This window comes from Nematolebias whitei, chromosome 17, assembly GCF_014905685.2.
Source record: "Nematolebias whitei isolate Nwh7 chromosome 17, NemWhi1, whole genome shotgun sequence".
NCBI lineage: Eukaryota > Metazoa > Chordata > Actinopteri > Cyprinodontiformes > Rivulidae > Nematolebias > Nematolebias whitei.
In genome coordinates, this window is record NC_056514.1 from 32,931,096 (window position 1) to 32,949,909 (window position 18,814).

At 37.4% G+C, this 18,814-nt stretch overlaps 1 protein-coding gene and 1 pseudogene across 1 annotated transcript; one reads left to right on the plus strand and one right to left on the minus strand.

Moving 5' to 3' along the window:
- Window positions 1–13,303, plus strand: part of LOC119423523 — a 45,969-nt pseudogene extending 32,666 nt beyond the window's left edge.
- A 507-nt stretch (window positions 13,304–13,810) lies between these two features.
- On the minus strand, window positions 13,811–16,844 carry chac2 (ChaC, cation transport regulator homolog 2 (E. coli)). The gene is made up of 3 exons (XM_037691137.1): window positions 16,590–16,844; window positions 15,282–15,317; window positions 13,811–14,189 (listed from the first exon to the last, which is right to left on the minus strand). Exons 1-3 carry the CDS (start codon window positions 16,722–16,724, stop codon window positions 13,821–13,823), a joined length of 540 nt encoding a protein of 179 aa, XP_037547065.1. The 5' UTR covers window positions 16,725–16,844; the 3' UTR covers window positions 13,811–13,820.
- Between the last annotated feature and the right edge of the window lie 1,970 nt (window positions 16,845–18,814).

An 18,814-nucleotide genomic window follows, 5' to 3' on the forward strand; every position in this document is an offset into this window, starting at 1 on the left:
ACACACACACACACACACACACACACACACACACACACACACACACAGGTCCCAGCACAGCATTATTACCCACTCCATCTTACTTGCCCATTAAACACAATTTCTCTCTTCATTTACTGAAAATGGTGCGTTGCTGTGTGTCTTCCTACCTCTCCGTCTCACTCTGGGTTTGTCTCTCCCTGCAGATTGGCCCCGGTGGAGATTGATGAGCGCTATGATGAGATGAAGCAGGATGCGTGCACGTGTCTCTCTCGCTCATGTCCCAGGGCCTGCTCTATCCGGAGCACATCCCTCTGGCCCTGGCGGCTCTGGAGGGTGTACGCTCACATGCTCGCATGAAGAGGCTGCTTATAACACATGCTGCCCGTGGACCTGCTGTCAGTGTTTCACACCTAATGCCTCCCCATCATGATGCATTATACTAAGGACAAGCTATGGGCAAAGGAAAAGGGAAACAAGTGAAACACTTAAACTCCTAAGGTTTTCTAAGAACAGTTTTAAAGGACAAGAAAAGTCCTTTTATTCTTACTATGCACTGAAACAACCACAGAGGAAAAATACCATGGCATTTACACAATTACTTTATTATTGCCTGCTGCTGAAAGCAAGTCCACATGTGTTTGTTTGTCTGTTAGCAGAATATCTCATTAAGCAATGGATGGATTTAACAGGAACTCTTAGAAAGTAATCACTGGATAGACATCTATAAGTGATTACCTTTTGACTTCAATCCCATTCAAGATGGCTGCTGCAGTTAAGGAACCATAGCAAACACAAATAAAGCTATATCTCAGCCAGTTTTACATTTATTAGGCTAAAGTTTGGTGTGGTAGTAGCTGGGACTCATCCTCTACACATACTCAAAGCAGAACAAACGGTCCCATTGTTTGGCTTAAAACTTTGGCACTAAAGTTTGGCATCAACCTTGTTTGTCTGTTAGCAAAATATCTTATGAAATACAGGACAAATCTTTGGTGAGATTCTCAAGAAGTAATAAATGGCTGTACACCTACGAGTCTTTACCTTTGGGCGTCAAGCCAGTCCATGATGGCCGCCACACCTTATCCAAATCAGCCAACATAAACCAGGCTGTAACTCAACCAGTCTTATAGATATTAAGCTAAAACTTGGTGTTGTAGTAGTTGAGAGTTGTCTTCAACACATATTCTGAGAGCTTCAAATTGTGTGGGATTAAACACAAATAATTTTCATAATTTAACCCAAACAGCTACGTCTCTGTTCCTTCTCATCATAAAACGAGCTTAGTGTAAAACTACCATAAAAGGTGGCAGGCAATTTACATTCCTTCAAGGATTTCTAGGCCTCTAAAATCAATTTGAAAAGTTAGTTCAAATATTTCGGAGTGGAGTTCTGTTTTAAAGCTTTTAAACAGTTAATATCTTACCTGTTGTAGATATCTCTTTGAAGCACTTCACTTTGGAGTATAATTCTGACCCAAACAACGTCAAAGACCAAAGTGGATTGCTGTCATCTTAAAACAGCATCAATTTTCTAAAAAAACAAACAAAAACAAGTTCATGTAAACAATATTTTATAACCTTTACATTGACGTAAGTTTTGCATTGTATGGTTATTTATATGAAAATATGATCAGCTGTAGTACATTGTGTTATGATAATTTCCTACAGGAATATAATCATATTTCTGCCAAAATACCCTCATATTGTGTAACTGACAATTGTTTACAAGTTTTTAAAATAGCATTTGCATCCAACACCGAGTTATTTAAAAACTGAAGTGCTAAGACAGCAGAAACAAAAAATAAAATACTTAAAGTTCAGAAAATTGGACCCCCCACAATTCAGCAACTTGTAGAATCACCTTTGGCAGCAATAATCTGAAGCAGTCTCATTTATTGTGAGAATGTTTATGAAGCATCTATTGTGATCCATTTTTCTTCCGTACGTTTTCAGCATCTTTCTCGTTCCACAATTTTTGTGCTATCATAAATAAACAAATCATAAATCAAAATGTTCAGCTCGTTTAGGAGAAGGGTAAAATGACTTTTGATTTTGGTGCATCTTTAGCTTTTTGAAATATTTAGCCTTTTCTGACACTTTTTTTTTTGTTCTGGTTCAGCTTCTTTCAGCTTTTCTTATGCAAATGTAATTTTTTTTCCCAGATGCAGCTAATTTGAGCTGTTTATTTCAACTGTTTTGTGGTTCTTTCATATTTTTTCTGCTAATTACGGTAAAACATTTTTGTGCTTCTTCTAACTTATTTCTGATAATTTCAGCAAGTTTCAGCCTTTTCTGCTATTTCAGCTAATATTTAGCTGTTTTTATGCTAATTTAATCATTTTCAGCTAAATCCACATTTTTTGCACTCATTTAAATTTTTTCTGCCTAATTCAGTAAAAATGTGCTCTCTCCACTTCCTTCTTCTTTCTGCATTTTTAGCTACTTTTCAGCATTTTTTTTTTCTCAAATTTCCGCTGTTTTCTGATAATTTCCACTTTTTGGTGCTAATTTCTGTTTCTTCAAGCCTAATTAGGCACAATTGCACTCTGCAATCTTCTGGTATTTTAAACTTCTTTTTGCCTTTTCAGTTACTTTTCAACTATTTTATTTTTTGCTAATTTTAGCTTTTATTAAGCTAATTTACTTTTTTTTGTTTGCTCATTTCTGCTCATTTAAACCAAATTCATCAAATGTGTTCTTTCTGTTTCCTTCTGCTGACTTAGGCTTGTTCTTCCATTTCAGCTACATTTCAGCAAGTTCTTCAGCAATAAGCATTCATACTGTATTTTCGCAGGAAATGCAATTTCTCTAGTTACTAAAAAAAGGTTTGTATAGGCTCAGTCATCCAGGTAGATAGCAACAAAAAAGGTTAAATCATTTCATCTGGACTGGTTTCCCTTAAAGAAACAGGACCAGATTAACCTTTTTGTTGTTCTCTAGTCACTGTTTCTTTGTTCTGGGGGAACTTTTGATCCATTTTGTACAACATTGCTCTTTAAGGTCAGCAGGCATTTAGTAAAACTCTATGATGTTGGTGAGCGATGAGTCTGTTTACATCCTGGCGGTCTTTGTACTTTGTGGCTTCTATCTATTTTTTGAATTAGGCAGATGTTTGTTGTGGTCTTGGTAAATTTTTACTGCATGACAGTGAAATAAAACCAGCATTTGAACTCATCTGCAGAAACCCGTCTTCTCTCTTATCAGATGGCAGCCATTCATTCAAACCAGGTGTGTCAAAGCAGGGAAACAACTAAAACACGCAGGATGGTGTTCCTCAAGGACCTGGGTTGGGAACCAATGCACTTGTTAACTTTGCTCAGTTTGCCCGCTGAGGTTCTCGGCGCTCAGAAGCAGGTGACGCAGCTGCTGCTCGCCGAACAGCTCCAGGTAACAACATGGGGTTTGATGCAGCCTCTGCACTTTTTTTTTTTTCCTCGTAAAGTCTAATTGCCAGAGGATTAAAAGAGAGAGGACACTTATTCCTTCTCTCTTTCTGTTCACGGTTGTTGCATCAAAATAACAATCTTCCTCGCTTCTCACTGCAGTTTTAGATTGTTACAATCAAAATTAAACCATCCTTTAAATGACTTAATGTGGCATTTTTTATTTGCTGCAGTAAAATTACCTCGTGCGGACGATTTGAATTCTGTTTGTTTAATTCATCCCTCACTCGTCTTTCGTTAAAGAGCTTAAAATTGTCTCATTCCACTGATCTGGATTTATAGAAAAGGTGAAAATCCTCAACTGTGCTAAACCATTTTATTCAAATAACAGTGTTTTGTGTGAAAACAGCCACATTGGTGCTCTGCTAGGGGGTCTGGGGGTCTTTCCATCTGATGTGGTTCTCTATAGCAGAACAAAACCCACATGGGAATAAATAATATTTAAATTTATAGGCATGATAGGAAAAGAATAGAAATATATGATCAGTTCCTCTGACAACAGGAATTAGAAGTACCATATTTTTCGGACTATAAGGCGCATCAAGTGAAACTAAAACATTTCGACAGATTTTTGAGCGCCGTGTACCACATAAAATCAGTTCGAGGTCAGTAAGCACAACCAGAATTAATACACAAGGCTCACTGTGAATTTTTGAGAAAATTAAAAGATTTTTTAAGTGCACCTTGTTGTCCGAAAAATACGGTAACAGCTTATCTTTTATCAAAATCTTAACTAAAACTTGAAGTAAATGAAGATTTTCTGCCTTCAGAAGAGGATTGAATGCATGGACAAAGCTTTTTCATATCAATCCCTTGTCAAATAATAATAATAATAATAAAATACAGAGAAATCCTCAAGATAAATATAGAAACGTTCATGTAGGACTGCATAGTTTACTGTTGAGATTTTATTATAGGGAGTCAAGAAAATGCTCTGTTAGGTTAAAATACCAATAAAGGTCAACTGTTTATAACAGATCCTTGATTTCATGATGTCACAAACCCTAGCTTTTTATATTTAGCAATTATAGAACAACTAATGAGTAAAACTATATTTGTTTTAAGCTTTAGGTACATTGTGGCTCTGGCTAAAAGTTAATTATTGGGGAAAAGAGCAGAAATAGTTCTTTAAATTGAAAAGGTCCAAGGATCAACTCACTTTTTAATCTATTTTTTGTTTTATGCCCCTTGTTTTTTCTTGTTTTGGTACATTTACATCTAAACTTGCAATAATTTAAATGCAACATGATGTTTCCACCCCCGTGTTTCACTGTTGTGACGTTGTTCCTTAGTGTGATGATCAAAAAGGTACATTTTCACCAGAATACGCTCTTGCGTTCAGGAAGTCAGACTGTCCCTATAACTGCCTTCATAAAAGATCATCCACATTGCACAACTATTTGAAAAAGTTACAAAAGCAGGACAATGATTCGGTTTCTACAGCGTTGAGAAAAGTGCTGCTCAGTCCATGCAGCCTCTGGTGATGTTTTATTATTATTATTATTATTATTTTGATCAGAGTGCAGAGACAAATTAATTTTTTTAACGATTCAGTCTGCAATTAGAGATGTTGGAAGACAAAAAGAGCTCAGACGTCAAATGAAGGAGTCTCATAAATGTCCTGCAAAGGGGGGTGTCAGTCCTCCCTATCACCTTCATGGCAGCCAGGACCAGCAGCTGCTTAGAGCTTTTATTGCCAAATAAGGCTCCCCAGCACAGACTGATAAACTAAGAACATCATTATTGTCACGTCTGTTTTGTTTTCCCTACTTCTACCCTTCCCCCCTCCCTGTGCTTCCCCCTCCCTCTCTCATTTTCCTCCCTCAAGGTGAGGGACATGGCCTCCGCCACCCTCAGTTTTTTACTGCAGTGCCAGTTCTTCCCTCTGGACTCCAGTCTGCAGACACAGCTCCAGACACTGAGTCAGACTCGTCTCCCCAAGGCCAGAGGAAAGCTGGCCTCCACAGGCGGGCACACACACACACACACACACGTGCACGCACACACACGCACACACAATTACACAGGGAGGCAATCAAAGCAGTGCTTGCCCTATTACCCTGTCTTATCACAGGGGAATTGTGAGCCTTGAAATTCTAAAACTCATTTTAACTCTCCATGTGTGCACGTGTGTGTGTGCAGGTTTAGTCCTGTCGAGCCACTATGACGTCCCGCTCTGGATGCTGCAGATACTGATGGACCTAAGCGACCATCTCAACGACCCGCGGCCGATGGAGGTGTGTGTGCACACACACACTCGTACATAAACGCCTCGTCTAAACAGCGTGAGCTGAAAGAATGCTATTTCATTGTCCAATTGAGGAGAAAATTATGTCTTTGGCCTTTCTTCAGGCGTGGAGTAGACGTACAATGTAATCCGTAGAGCAGGCAGTGAGCTAGTGGGATAATTTAGTGCTTCTCTGGTTGCAAAGTGGCAAAGATGAGGAGGTAAACACAACGAAACAGCTGAAAATGTAGAGTTTAAATAGAAGATTTACAGAGAGCAACAGGGATCAAGTCTGTATGTTAAGATGCAACGACTTGTAAAGGTAATCTCCTGTTTTTGTATTCTCCCCTAAAACCTGGACTCTGATTAAACTGTAGGTTTTACTGCGTGTTGTGGAAACTGTTCTGTGTAACATAAAGCATATTCAAGGTAAAAATATTTGTGATTGTGAAAAAAAAACTCCCAAGATACATAATTTAAAAAAAAAAATCCTTTTTTATTTTATTTAAATTAACCACTCACAATTCGTCTTTTTTAATGTAGGTCTCACATGTTGGACACTTGTATGAAGATTGCTTCCTTGGCTGTTCTGAATTATTGTGTGAATGTTTATGAAGCATTGGGATATACATATTGTCTCTACTACGGTAGAAACTAATGGGGATCCTTAAATAAACAAATAAATTCTTAAATAAATATCAAAATGTTCAGCTTGTGCAGAAGGGTACTGTGATTTTTAGTATTGGTGCACCTTTAGCTTTTTTAAATAGTTAGCCTTTTCTGCCACTCTTTTTCTCAGAGGAAATAAATTGTGCTCATTTGACATAGTTCAAATCTTTAAATGTGTTTACAACCTTTAACTGCTCCTTTCACATTTTGTTCTGGTTCAACTTATTTCAGCTTCCTTGTGCAAATTTAAACCTTTATTTTTTTTCAGCTACTTTCAGCTGTTTTGTGCTCATTTAAGATTCTTTCTGCTAATTTCAACTTGTTCCTTTCATCTTATTTCTGCAAGTTTCAGCTTTTCCTGCTTTTTTGGCTACTATTTAGCCATTTTGTGCTGATTTATAGCTTTATCAGCTAATTCCACATTTTTTGCACTCATTGCAAAAATGTGCTCTCCCCGCTTCCTTTTGGTAATTTAAGCTTCTTCTGCCTTTTTAGCTACTTTTCAGCCGTTTTTTTGTTGTTGTTGTTTTGGTGCCAATTTCAGCTTTTTGCAGATAATTTCCACTATTTTGTGCTCATTTCGGCTTCTTTCAACCTAATTGGGCACAGTTGTGCTCTCTCCACTTCCTTTTGATAATTTAAGCTTGTTCTACGTTTTCAGCTAACTTTTTAGCATTTCTTAGCTAAACTTGGCTGTTTGCAGATAAATTCATGTTTTTGTAATTTCTGCAACTTTCAGCCTAATTAACTTCTATTTACTAATTTCAGCATGTCATATTCCTTTCAGCTTATTTCTGCTAGTTTCAGCTTTGTCTGCTATTTCAGCTAGCTGTTTTGTGGTAATTTTAGCTTTTTCAGCTAATTCCACTTTTTTAAGCTCATTTCCTCTCCTTCGGGTAGTTTAAGTTTATTTCTGCCTTTCAGCTACTTTTGAGCTAATTTCATTTTTTAGCTAATTTCCTAATTTTGGGCTCATTCCTGTTTATTTAAACCTATTTCAGCAAATATGTGTTCTTTGCTTTCTTTTGCCAACTCAGGCTTGTTCTTCCATTTCATCTACATTTCAACATGTTTTTTTTTTGTTGTTGTTAATTTCAGCTGTTTTTCTGCAAGTTCTTCAGCAATAAGCATTTGCACTGCATTTTTGCAGGAAATGAAGTTTCTCTAGTTTAAATTTGTTCTCTAAAATCTCTCGTTTGTTCCTTGAGCAGGATGTTAATGGACATCGTTACGCTGAAAGGTGAAACTCGTCTTATTAAACCAGCTTGCAGAAAAAATAATTTTCCATTACAATGTTTAGCACCATCAAACACCACCAACAATGGAAACAATTTACAAGAACTTGCAGATAATAAAAAAAAATCCACAGCATGACGCTCCCACCCCTTTCACCCATGTATTTGTATCCGTAATGTGAGGATTATTTTTATATTTTAGTGGTCATTAAGTTCAGCTTCACACTGAATCTCATGTGTTTGGAGGATCTTATAACATATTATGGAACAGTTCATTGCATATCAAGATAAGTAATTAATTGCTGCTTCGGTGATATTTGTTTAGGACTTAGTGCTGTCCCTGTAATTACCTCAATAAAATAATCCATAAATAAATAAACTATTAAACACAAAACAATCAGCCCACTAGTAAGATATGCTGCACAGTTCCTATAAGCTACACAGTCAATCTGTAGCTGAAATCAGTTTAGCTCCTATTTTTTCTAGAATCTTTGAAGGCCATAATTTGAAACAGACTCCATGTTTAAGTCATGAAAACATCTTTTAGTTCCAGTGATCCGCGGTTTAATTCCTTGTTTTCGGCTCGTGTCGAATCAGCCGATGTTTCACTTCAGACTCGTGTTGCTCTGAATAATTCCTGCGTTGCATTTTTAAAACGTTATATCTGGCATTTTAACATGAATAAATGATTACCGCCTCATTCGTTTTTCATCAGAGTAAACAAGTTCGACCATCACTCCCAAGACCGTCGGCTGCTGGATCCTGTGCTGCAGTTTCAGATCGGCAACAACCGACACAAACGAACTGTTTTTGTTCTTAGCGCAGATGATGGCTGAAATACGCTGAAAAAGCTGAAACTGAGTTGATAAAGCTAAAAGAAGAAAAACATAAAACTTCAAGTTAAAAAAGAGCACAGCACTTGCTACAAGTTAACAAAACAAACCACTAGCTTCAAGCTAAAAGAAGCTAAACATTAGCTATAAGCTAAAAAAATAAAATAAAACTACTGTAACACTTGCTACCAGCTAAAAAAGCAACACACGATAGAAACTAAAAGAAGCAAAACTTAAGCTATAAGCTTAAAAACAACAACAACAACAGAAAAACACTTGTTACAAGCTATTAAAAACAACTAACACTGGCTACCAGCTACAAAGCAACACACAAAATACAAACTAACAAAACATTAAAAAAAAACACTTGTTACAAACTAAAAAAACAACTAACACTGGCTATCAGCTAAAAAAAAGCAACACAAAATACAAACTAAAAGAAGCAAAACTTTAGCTGTAAGCTAAAAACAGCAAAACACTTTCTAAAAGAAAATAAAAACACAACAAAGACACATGGACGGAGAGAATAAAAGTCTTTTCTGTCCTCCACCTCTGTGAAACCCGATCTGTTTGACTTTCTCTGAAGAGCTGTAGCTTAAAACAGACTTCACTTTAAATCACTGGTAATTCTCTTATTGTGAGAATGTTTATGAAGCATCCACACTATTGTCATACATTTTTCTTCCGTAAGTTTGTCGGCATCTTTCTCTTTCCACAATTTTTGGGCTATTTCAACAAATCACAAAATGTTGTTCAGGAGAAGGGTGCTATGAATTTTTGTATTGGTGCAAGTTTAGCTTTTTGAAATATTTAGCCTTTTCTGACACTTTTTTCCTCATAGAAAATGAATTGAGCTCATTTTACATCAGATCTTTAGATGTGTTTACAACCTTTTACTGCTCCTTTCACATTTTGTTCTTTGTGCAAATTTAAACTTATTTTTTCATAAATTTTCAGCTAATTTTAGCTGGGTTTTTTCAGCTGTTTTGTACTTTCAGATTCTTTATAACTACAACATTTTTGTGCTTCTTCTAACTTCTTTCTGCTAATTTCAGCTTGTTAAGCTTATTTCAGCTTATTTCTGCAAGTTTCAACTTTTTCTGATATTTCAGCTACTATTTAGCTGTTTTTTTTGCAAATTTTAGCTTTTTTGGCTAATTCCATATTTTTTGCACTCATTTCAACTTTTTCTGCCTAATTCAGCAAAAATATGCTCTCTCCATTTCCTTCTGGTAATTTATGTTCCTTTCTACATTTTTAGCTACTTTTCAGCAGGTTTTTGCTAATTTCAGCTTTTTTTTTTCCAGATAATTTCAACTTTTTTTGTGCTAATATCTCTACTTTCAACTTTTTCTTTCTGCTTTCTTCTACTAATATAAACATGTTCTACCTGTTCAGCTACCTTTTCGGCATTTGTTTTAGCTGTTTTCAGATAAATTCATGTATTTCATGGTAATTTCTGCTACTTTCAGTCTAATTAACTCCTTTCTGCTAATTTCAGCTTGTTGTGCTCGTTTCATCTTAATTATGCTAGTTTCAACTACTGCCATTTCTGTTTTTATGCTAAGTTGAGCTTTTTCCTGCTAATTCCACTTTTTTTTTTTTTTAGTTCATTTCAGCCCTTTCTGGTAGTTTAAGCTTCTTTCTGCCTTTCAGCTACTTTTCAGCCAGTTTTCTGGGGGGTAATTACAGCCTTCTTTTAAGACTTGCCTTATTTTTCTGCTAAGTTCTGCTTATTTAAACCTATTTCAGCAAATATGTGTCATTTCTGCTTTCTTCTGCTAATTTGGGCTTATTCTTCCATTTCAGCTACATTTCAACATATTTTTAGCCAATTTCAGCTGTTTCTCCCGACTGCAAGTTCTTCTGCAATAAGCGTTCACTGCATTTTCGCAGGAAATGTAATTTCTCTAGTTTAGTATATTTTAATACTCACAGAAAATATGTATTATTATTTTGTTGGAGTGCTGGATGTTTTTGGGGAAAGTAAATCAATTCCACCAGTTCAAAAAATGTTGTAGACAAATATTTTTTTAACAACAAATGGATCAGCGTGTAATGTTTAGACATTGTACTGTTTCCAGTTAATGTTCTGCGGAATTGTAAATGATTGCATTCTGGGAGGGGGTTTCTTATTTTTTGCATGTTTTATGCAGCATGTTATTTTTATTATATTAAGTGTAAACACATTCTTCTCAGAGTGTTGTATTTCTCATCACTGGAACATTTTTAAGCTTTGCTGTTTTATTTTTGTAGCTGGTTTGATTCATTCCTTCTGCACGGTTGATTTATTTATAAAAGGTACGATATGGATAATAACCCTGATCTGAAAAAGATTCATCAGCAGCTGCTGTGTAAACACAGAGCAGTAAATGTGTAGCTGTGGTCAGAGGTTTGCATACTTCATTATGAATGAATGTCATAATAATTTATGGATTTTAACGATTGACTCAAACAGATTTTTTTTTTTTCTCCATGGAATGGTTAGACGATGCACAACTTGTCATGTTTAAAAACAAAACAATTAGTGCATAAGATTAAGTTTATTAAGGATTTTCTCTAACTTAATCATAGGGTTAAGATTATCCACACAAATCTTTGTAGACGTATGTATAAATTTGAGCCTGTATACATAATTAGGGCCCAGAAATTGCGAAATTTACAATATATTTGCATCCAATTCTCGTTTTTTTATTAATTATCCTTGATGTTCTATGCTGTATAGTCATTTCAACCTAAAAAATACGGTAAATCAATTCTTATGACCTTCAATCCGAGTGTTCGTACATTTCTACAACTGCAGTTGTGATAGAGCAAATAAACGTCACATAAGGTACAATTTTTGCATTTTGCCGATTAGTTTGTTTTGTAGAGTTGTAAGTTCAACGTATTTGTTTGATGTTTTTGTTTCTAAATGACAGGGAAGAAGATCCTGTCCGAGTTCAGGCGCACTCTTCACCGACGGCCGGCTGCTGGTGTCGCCCTGTTTCTGCAGCGGCCTTCGGAGGCCTCTGCAGACGAGCTGACAGTGACCACAGGTAAATAATTACACCTCTGAGCCCTGCTGGGAGCTCAAACCCTCTGCAGTCAGGTTCGATGATCTCAGGTAATTTGGAGCTTCACACCCAGCTGTTGGATTTCAGGACAGCAGTTCATTGGAAAATGGTTTCAAGTATTTGGTGTTTTTTCCCCCGTAGCAGCCCCCAAAGTGGCTAATTTTTAAGATGGCCATTTTTTTAGACACTAGTTGTTCCTTTCTGCCCACTTTTTATTTCCCCATTATCACAGCCTTATTTTCCACTATAGTCTATGAAATGTACTGTCCACTCACACAAATATAGTTGGACTTAGAGCGAAAGCTCAGCTTCTTTGCAGTTAGGTTATGTAAGATTATGAACCATAAATGTCTTACCTGTTGTGGATAGTTCTGTATATGACTTCAGTTTGGAGTTTGAATCTGACAAAATCAACGAGTTAATAATTAGTCCAAATGGTCCATTGCCTTAAAGCAGGCTTATTAGCAGGGTTATTTGAAATAGCACTAGCTGTTGGTGGTAGAGTTGCATTCGGGCACAAAAAATCCGACCAAGCCTGTAGCAATCATTTCTGAACCCCACCTGTCCCGACAAATTAACAGTAAGTACAGGTCCAAAAAAAACAACAAAAAAACCCCCAGACATTTTTAGTTAAGCTTTGACTGCTTATATGTTTATTAACGGACGGCGGATGCACGTGGCTGAGAGGGTGTTTATCCTTTCATAGCCGTCAAATCGCATTAAATGCCTGCTTCTGCCTGCATTCTGCATTATTCAGACACGGACCCTGCTCTGACATGTCGGATATTTTGTGATCGCACCTGCTTGGGTCGTCAGCCGCGCCCATCTGCTGAGTGCAGCGGGTCAAGTCAAGTCATGTTGCCATATAATTGGATCGTCAGCCGCACGTCCGCTGATGCAATCAAAAGCCCGACACCAACCCCCTACATTAATATGACCAATTACCTATTCGGTAATCCATAATCTGGGTCGGGCGGGGCCGGGTTCTGGTTAGAAATGACGGCTCTAGCTAGCGGTATAACTAATGCAGCTTGGGGTACTTTTGGCAGAAAAAAAAAAAAAAGATTATACTAGAAATATAAAAAGAGATTTCTAACATAACACTTACATGAGCCGTGACACGTTTTGTTTTTTTACTTTGTCCTAGCCTTGATGAGCCGTTAGCTTGTCAGTGCGGCCGAACTCAAATAATATTCATCTTCAATAAGCTAAATTTTCAAAGAGCTATCTACAACAGGTCATAACCTTTCCGAAAAATCTCACATGAACCATCTTTAAAATCATATTTGATATTTCTAAACATGTGAAGCCGTTTCTAGGTGTTGTTCTCCAGACTTATTATTTAGAATACTACATATAATGTTTTTATAAGCAAACTGCGAGTTTGACAGGAATAAGTTATATGGTATGGTGTAATACTGGCTGTACTCTGTTACAACATGGGTTTCTTATGAATACGAGTTTACCGTTTCTTGTTTTATAAAATCCTTGCATCATCTTTTACACGGAGATGTATTTTAGACAGAATGACACCGGAATAGAGTTCTGCAGCTCTGGGCTGCATCCTGCAAAAATCTCAGACATTTAAGCGTTTTCCTTTAGTTTAGTCTCGTTCCAAAAAAGAAAACTGCAATTGTACAGAAGCCAAAAAAAAACAAAAAAAAACACACCGATAACTGGTTTCGACTGTCTGTGTGTTTAAGGACAACAGGATCACAGATTGAGCCATCGCTCATTTATTCTTCATATTGATTTTCTTCTGATGTATCGCTGCAGAGTTTGATGTGTTCACCGTGCGACGGCAGGAGCTGAGGCTGATAGCCGAAGCTGATAGCCGAAGCCCCGGCAGGTGCAGATAGAGACAGTGGCTGAGCAGAATTCAGGATGAACGTATTTGTGTGTGAGGGGGAGATAACTTGAGCACGTTTCTAAACCCGTGGTACGAGTTTCCTCTTTAAAATCAGCTCGGTTCACAGCAAAGCATCACCGTTCTTAAACAAATCGCACCCGGTTGTTTACGTGAAGAACAACACACACAAGGTTAACCACCACCAGAAAAGCAGACCCTCACTCCGAGCTCTGAGAGGCTGTAATTTGTCCCAGCGGTGCCCCGAGCTGAGCACTGACATTACTGCGCTAACATGGCAATCTCGACATGCTGATGTTTATGGGGGTGAAACGTCGACGTTATCCATCATCACAACGTGTCGCGATGATAATTGAAGCTTGCGCAACTCACAGCAGAGACGCTGGAGATCATGTCCTTCAGGGGTTAAAATAAAATGTCTGACTGGAGAAAAATAAGAGCCCAAAAACCACATTTAAACCTAAATAACTGATCAAGTCTTATTTTTTGTTCTAGCTTCCATCTTTTTTTTATTCATTTCGGAGCCTCTCTCTCACTAAAGTTTCAAGAGAAAACAGGTGAGTGTCGGGGTCCTCGGGCACGATAGTCCTCACAGCGTCAGCCAGCTGAAACAGGTACTCCGTGTTCTTCCCGCTTGGGCCGGTAGAGTTCAGGATCTGGTTGGCTATCTCCTCCAGGGGCGCGGGGCCGAGGTAGTTGGGGTTGCCCTGAGAGCCGATGTAGAGCAGGGTCGAGCTCGGCGGGTGGTTGAACTGCAGACGGGGGTAGAAGGTCACCGTGATGACCTGATAGCCGCCCTTTTCACGGTAGTCGAGGTAGTCCTTCACTTCCTGCTCACGGCCTGATGGCAGCTTATAGGCAACGCCCCAAACGCACCCCTGAAGACGGTGCCAGAGGAACAAACATCTTCAAAAGAGGCCCACGTGATGAACTTTACACAGAAGATCAATCATTAAAGAAAAAGTCCAGCTCTTTTACTGAAAATCAACACATTTGATTTATTGTTTTGATTGGAAATTAAACTGCTCTGGTGTTTTTTTTTTTTTTAATTCTTCAAGATAATTTCCACTTTTCTGTGCTCATTTCTGCTTCTTTCATGCTAACTGCACACAACTGTGCACTCTCAACTTCCTTATACCAGTTTAAGCTTCTTCCTGCATTTTTAGCTACTATTCAGCTTTTTTTTTTCTTTTTTTTTGTAATTTCCGCTTTTTTCAGATAATTTCCACTTTGTTGTGCTCATTTTGCTTCTTTCAGCGTAATTGGGCAGAATTGTGCTCTCTCCACTTCTGGTAATTCAAGCTTCTTTTTGCTTTTTTAGCTACTATTCAGCTGTTTTTTTTTTTTGCCAATTTCAGATGTTTTCAGATAAATTCAAGTTTTTCATGGTAATTTCTGCTACTTTCAGACGAACTAACTTCTTTCTGCTAATTTCAGCTCGTTATGCTCCTTTCAGCTTAATTATGCTAGTTTCAGCTATTTCAGCTACTATTTAGCTGTTTTAATGTGAAGTTTAGCTTTTTCAGCTAATTACACATTTTTTAGCTCATCTGAGCTCTTTCTGTTTGATCCTAATAGTTTAAGCTTCTTTCTGCTCTTCAGCAACTTTTCAGCCATGCTTTAGCTACTTTCCCAATTTTTCATCAAAATTCTGAATATTTAAACCAGTTTCAGCAAATAAGATAACATAAGATACAACTTTATTGATCCCGCAGGAAATTTGTGTTCTTTCTGCTTTATTTTGCTAATTTAGGTTTGTTCTTCCATTTCAGCTAAATTTCAGCATATGTTTAGTTAATTTCAGCTGTTTCTCAGAAAGTTATTCTGCAATAAGCATTCACACTGCATTTTCACAGGCAATGCAATTTCTCTAGTTTGATCCATCCCCCCCATAAAGTCATAAAACAACTTTCACAATAAATGTCAACATCGGCAGCACCTTCTCGTGTTTACGAGTGTTTCTAACTCACCTCAGGATCTTCTACCAGAGTGACGACGCGACCAGGCTGTTAAAAAAAAAAGCAGCATTGAGACACTAAAAAAATGTTCTTTCAATAAATTAATCAGCACAAACTCTACTTCACTTTGCTTTTCTCCGTTAGACTAAACTTAATAATTCAAATGGTTTGTCGTTTTTCCAGGATAAACGTGTACAGACGATGCACACCTCTATAATTACCCATGAACTGCGTGCATGTTTTGTTTGATAGCTGTACGAATGCCGAGTCAGCATTCACACGTGTTTTCCTGTTTATAGTTTCTTGTGCACATTATTTGGACTAACTGTTTTGATGCTTGAATGGCTGAAACAGCTGAATTTACGCTGAAGTATTCAGCTCATACAGGATATTAAAAGGTTATGTTTGACCTTTGTACTCTTTTGAATGATTTAAATTTACTGATATCCTTTTTAAAAAAATAGAAACCAACTGAGATTGCTTCAGATCTTTGAAAAACTCTGCTCTTTGAAACCCTCAGCATACTTGCTACATTTCTAGCTTTTTGCTAGTTTTAGCTTTGAGATACCACGTAATAGTTTTAAGCTACGGTTTTGATAATTATACCTTCTATTTATTCACTTTTGTCTACTTCTTTGGTTGTTTAGACCTTTACCAACTATTCTGCTAAATTAAGATGTTAGCTACTAATATTAGTTTTTAGCTGCTGTTCTGATAATACATCTTTTAGCTAGATTCTGTTCATTTGAGCTTTTAGCTACTTTTCTGCAATTATGAGATTTAGTTATTGTTTTGGTGGTTTTATCTTTTGGATATTCTGCAAATTGTAACTTTTAGCTACTATTCTGCTAAATTTAGATTTAAATTACATTCCACTAATTTTAAATTTTGACTACTAGTTTCAGCTTTTCCATACAGATTTAGTATTCAGTTTTTGGCTTTTAGCTATTTTTCTTAATTTTAGCTACTTGTTTTGTAAATGTTGATGTTTAGCCACTGTTCTGCTGGTTTTAGATTTTGACTATCCAGCTAATAGCTTTTAGCTACTATCCTGCTAATTGCGGCTTATGTACTCCAGCTCATTTTAGCTTTTCTCTAAATGTTGCTAGAGCACAGGGACCGACCCGGTGCGCGCTCCCGCAACATGTGCGCCGTCATCGTGAATGAGCAAAAGCGCGTGCTCGACAGGTTTGTTTTGTGAAATAAAGAGTCGGTCACAGGAACAGGACATTTCGCCTGACGGGAACGTAAACTTGTTCCGACACCAGGAACACCGAGGAGCCCAATAAACGATCAACTTCGAGGATCGGGTGCACTCACCTTCCCCGGTACTCCCCGGTGGTCGGTGCTGCCCTGCCAGAACCGACGGCTGAAGCCTTTTATGTAACCGATTCTTTTCTCGTCGTACGGAAAGTCCACTTTCCAGATCAGGGAGCCGTAACCGAAAACCCACATGACACGTTATTAAGATGACGGTACCTCAACAAGGACGGATAAGGCTGAACGAACCGGTACCGGTTGGTTCTGACATCTACAGCGTACGACAACTGTCGTTCACCTTTACAATAACCGGCATGTTGTGTTCGTTTCTTCCTGAATCTTACCGGGTTCCTGGGAACACACATCCGGGATTACGTAAATTAATCTTTTTCCGGTGAGCAACTTTCAGTACAAAACGCAGATACCTCAAATATTGCATATTTATGTATTCGTATTTATATAAAATACTAAATTGTGATTGTAAATAACTTAAAACTATTTTATTTTACAGCACTAACCCTTAAAGTGCCACTAGAGCTGCTTTGATTAAATACTTGTGCTTTTACTTTGACAGCAAAACCGTTATTCCGGATGTAGTTTGTGTTTTTCAGCGTAAAGGCATAGTTTAGGTCAAAGGTAGAAGAAAATGTAAAATTGTGACAAATAAAAAATATTTCAATAAATTTGTACCGTCTATACATTTGGGGGACATTTAATGAGGATTAAAACGCCCCCATCAGTCTCTGAAATCTTCCTTTTCTTTTTTTTAATTTTGCACCAAATTTGCTTTTGTTTGAACCTAAATGGTCAGAAGTTTTTTTTATCTTTAAGTTGTTGAAACAGTTCAGCTACTGTCCTCCATTTGCAGTTTTAACTATTCCGCCAACAAACAATATAAAAACCTATTAAAATGTGTTTTCCAAGCTCTTAGTTTTAGGCTTGTACTCTTATGCATTTTATAAATAACCATCCATAAATATCTACATCACTTTAACCATGAAGTAAAAAGCACAAATCTTAAGTCCTAACAGCAGGGGGTGCTAAATTTCTGTTTCCCCTCTGTGTCACTTCTATCCTCTCCCACATAAAAATTCCCTTCATGCTTGCATGTGTGCAGTGTGCACCGATTCAGAACGGAATAGAACAGCAACAGTTTGGTCTGTAATGTCAGCTTCACGAACCGCAGCCATGCTCATTCTTCTGTTTCTGAGAGAGTATAGTCAGCAAACCTTTCTATGTAACCTGCCAGGCTTCAGTTTCCTTGGGCCGGCGCTGAAATCCCCAGCCGGGCAGGAAACTGTTGCAGGGGAAACATCTACCAAACAGAAGCCAAGCTCCAATCCTCTGCAGACCAACCAGCAGAAAACCCAGCGTCAGTGTTAAAGTGAAAAGAGCAGTCATGTCCAGGTTTCCAGTTAGCTTTCCGCCTTGTTACGTCTTGTCTAAATTGCTGTCGTGCAGGATGTTTTCTACATGCCGCACTTCCACAATATAATATATTTATCATCAACAATGATTTTTCTTTCTGAGCTGCACAGATGCAAACTCAAATGTTGGACACCATGTCTTCATGGAAGACATTACATTGAAACTTAAAAATAAACCTTGTTATTTACACAGTCACCCTGCAAATAAGTGAGACCAGATTCCCTGTGGGTTCAACAGTTAATGAGGCAGCTACTGAAAGAGCTCAAACTGGATTTGTGCTTTGATTTTTGTTGTTATGGAACTATTTGACATCTAGTGCGCAAACTTTGGTTTGATATTGTTTTGCTGAAATGAGCAAAGTTTCCTCTGAAAAAAAGGTTTGGGTAATTTTTTTCCCCCCTTCATATGTCGCTTATTAAAATGATGAATGCAGAAGGATTTATGTGATGTTATAATGATCTTGCATGAATTTCTACCATAACTTTGTCTGTTTTAATACAACATAGACCAGGCAGGTCACGGTCACAACATTTTTCAGACCCCTGCATTATATGTTTTAGTTTATGTGCTTGGATTCTTTGTAAATGTCATGAATCCAGTAATTATATTGTTTGTTTGTAGTTTCTTCCGTATGTTTTCACAGTCAAACTACTTGTGCATATTCTGTGGTATTGTAACATTTACAAACTCTAATTCATTGAGACGTTCTATAAAATCTGCTCTGTTTTTGTTATGTCATGCTCCTTTTAGCTTATAGCTACAATTTTGCTAAAGATCACATTTAGCTATGTTGTTGCTCATTTCAGCTTTTAGTTATGTTTTTTGAATAAATCATTTAACAACAATTCTGCTAATTT

What these genes read in the sequence shown, in the direction of transcription:
- chac2 (XM_037691137.1), bottom strand. Translation starts at nt 16,724, where the DNA reads ATGTGGGTTTTCGGTTACGGCTCCCTGATCTGGAAAGTGGACTTTCCG. An exon ending in ACCGGGGAGTACCGGGGAAG is followed by an intron (nt 15,318 to 16,589) that starts GTGAGTGCACCC and finishes TTTTTTTAACAG; the next exon opens with CCTGGTCGCGTCGTCACTCT. An exon ending in CTCTGGTAGAAGATCCTGAG is followed by an intron (nt 14,190 to 15,281) that starts GTGAGTTAGAAA and finishes CACCGTCTTCAG; the next exon opens with GGGTGCGTTTGGGGCGTTGC.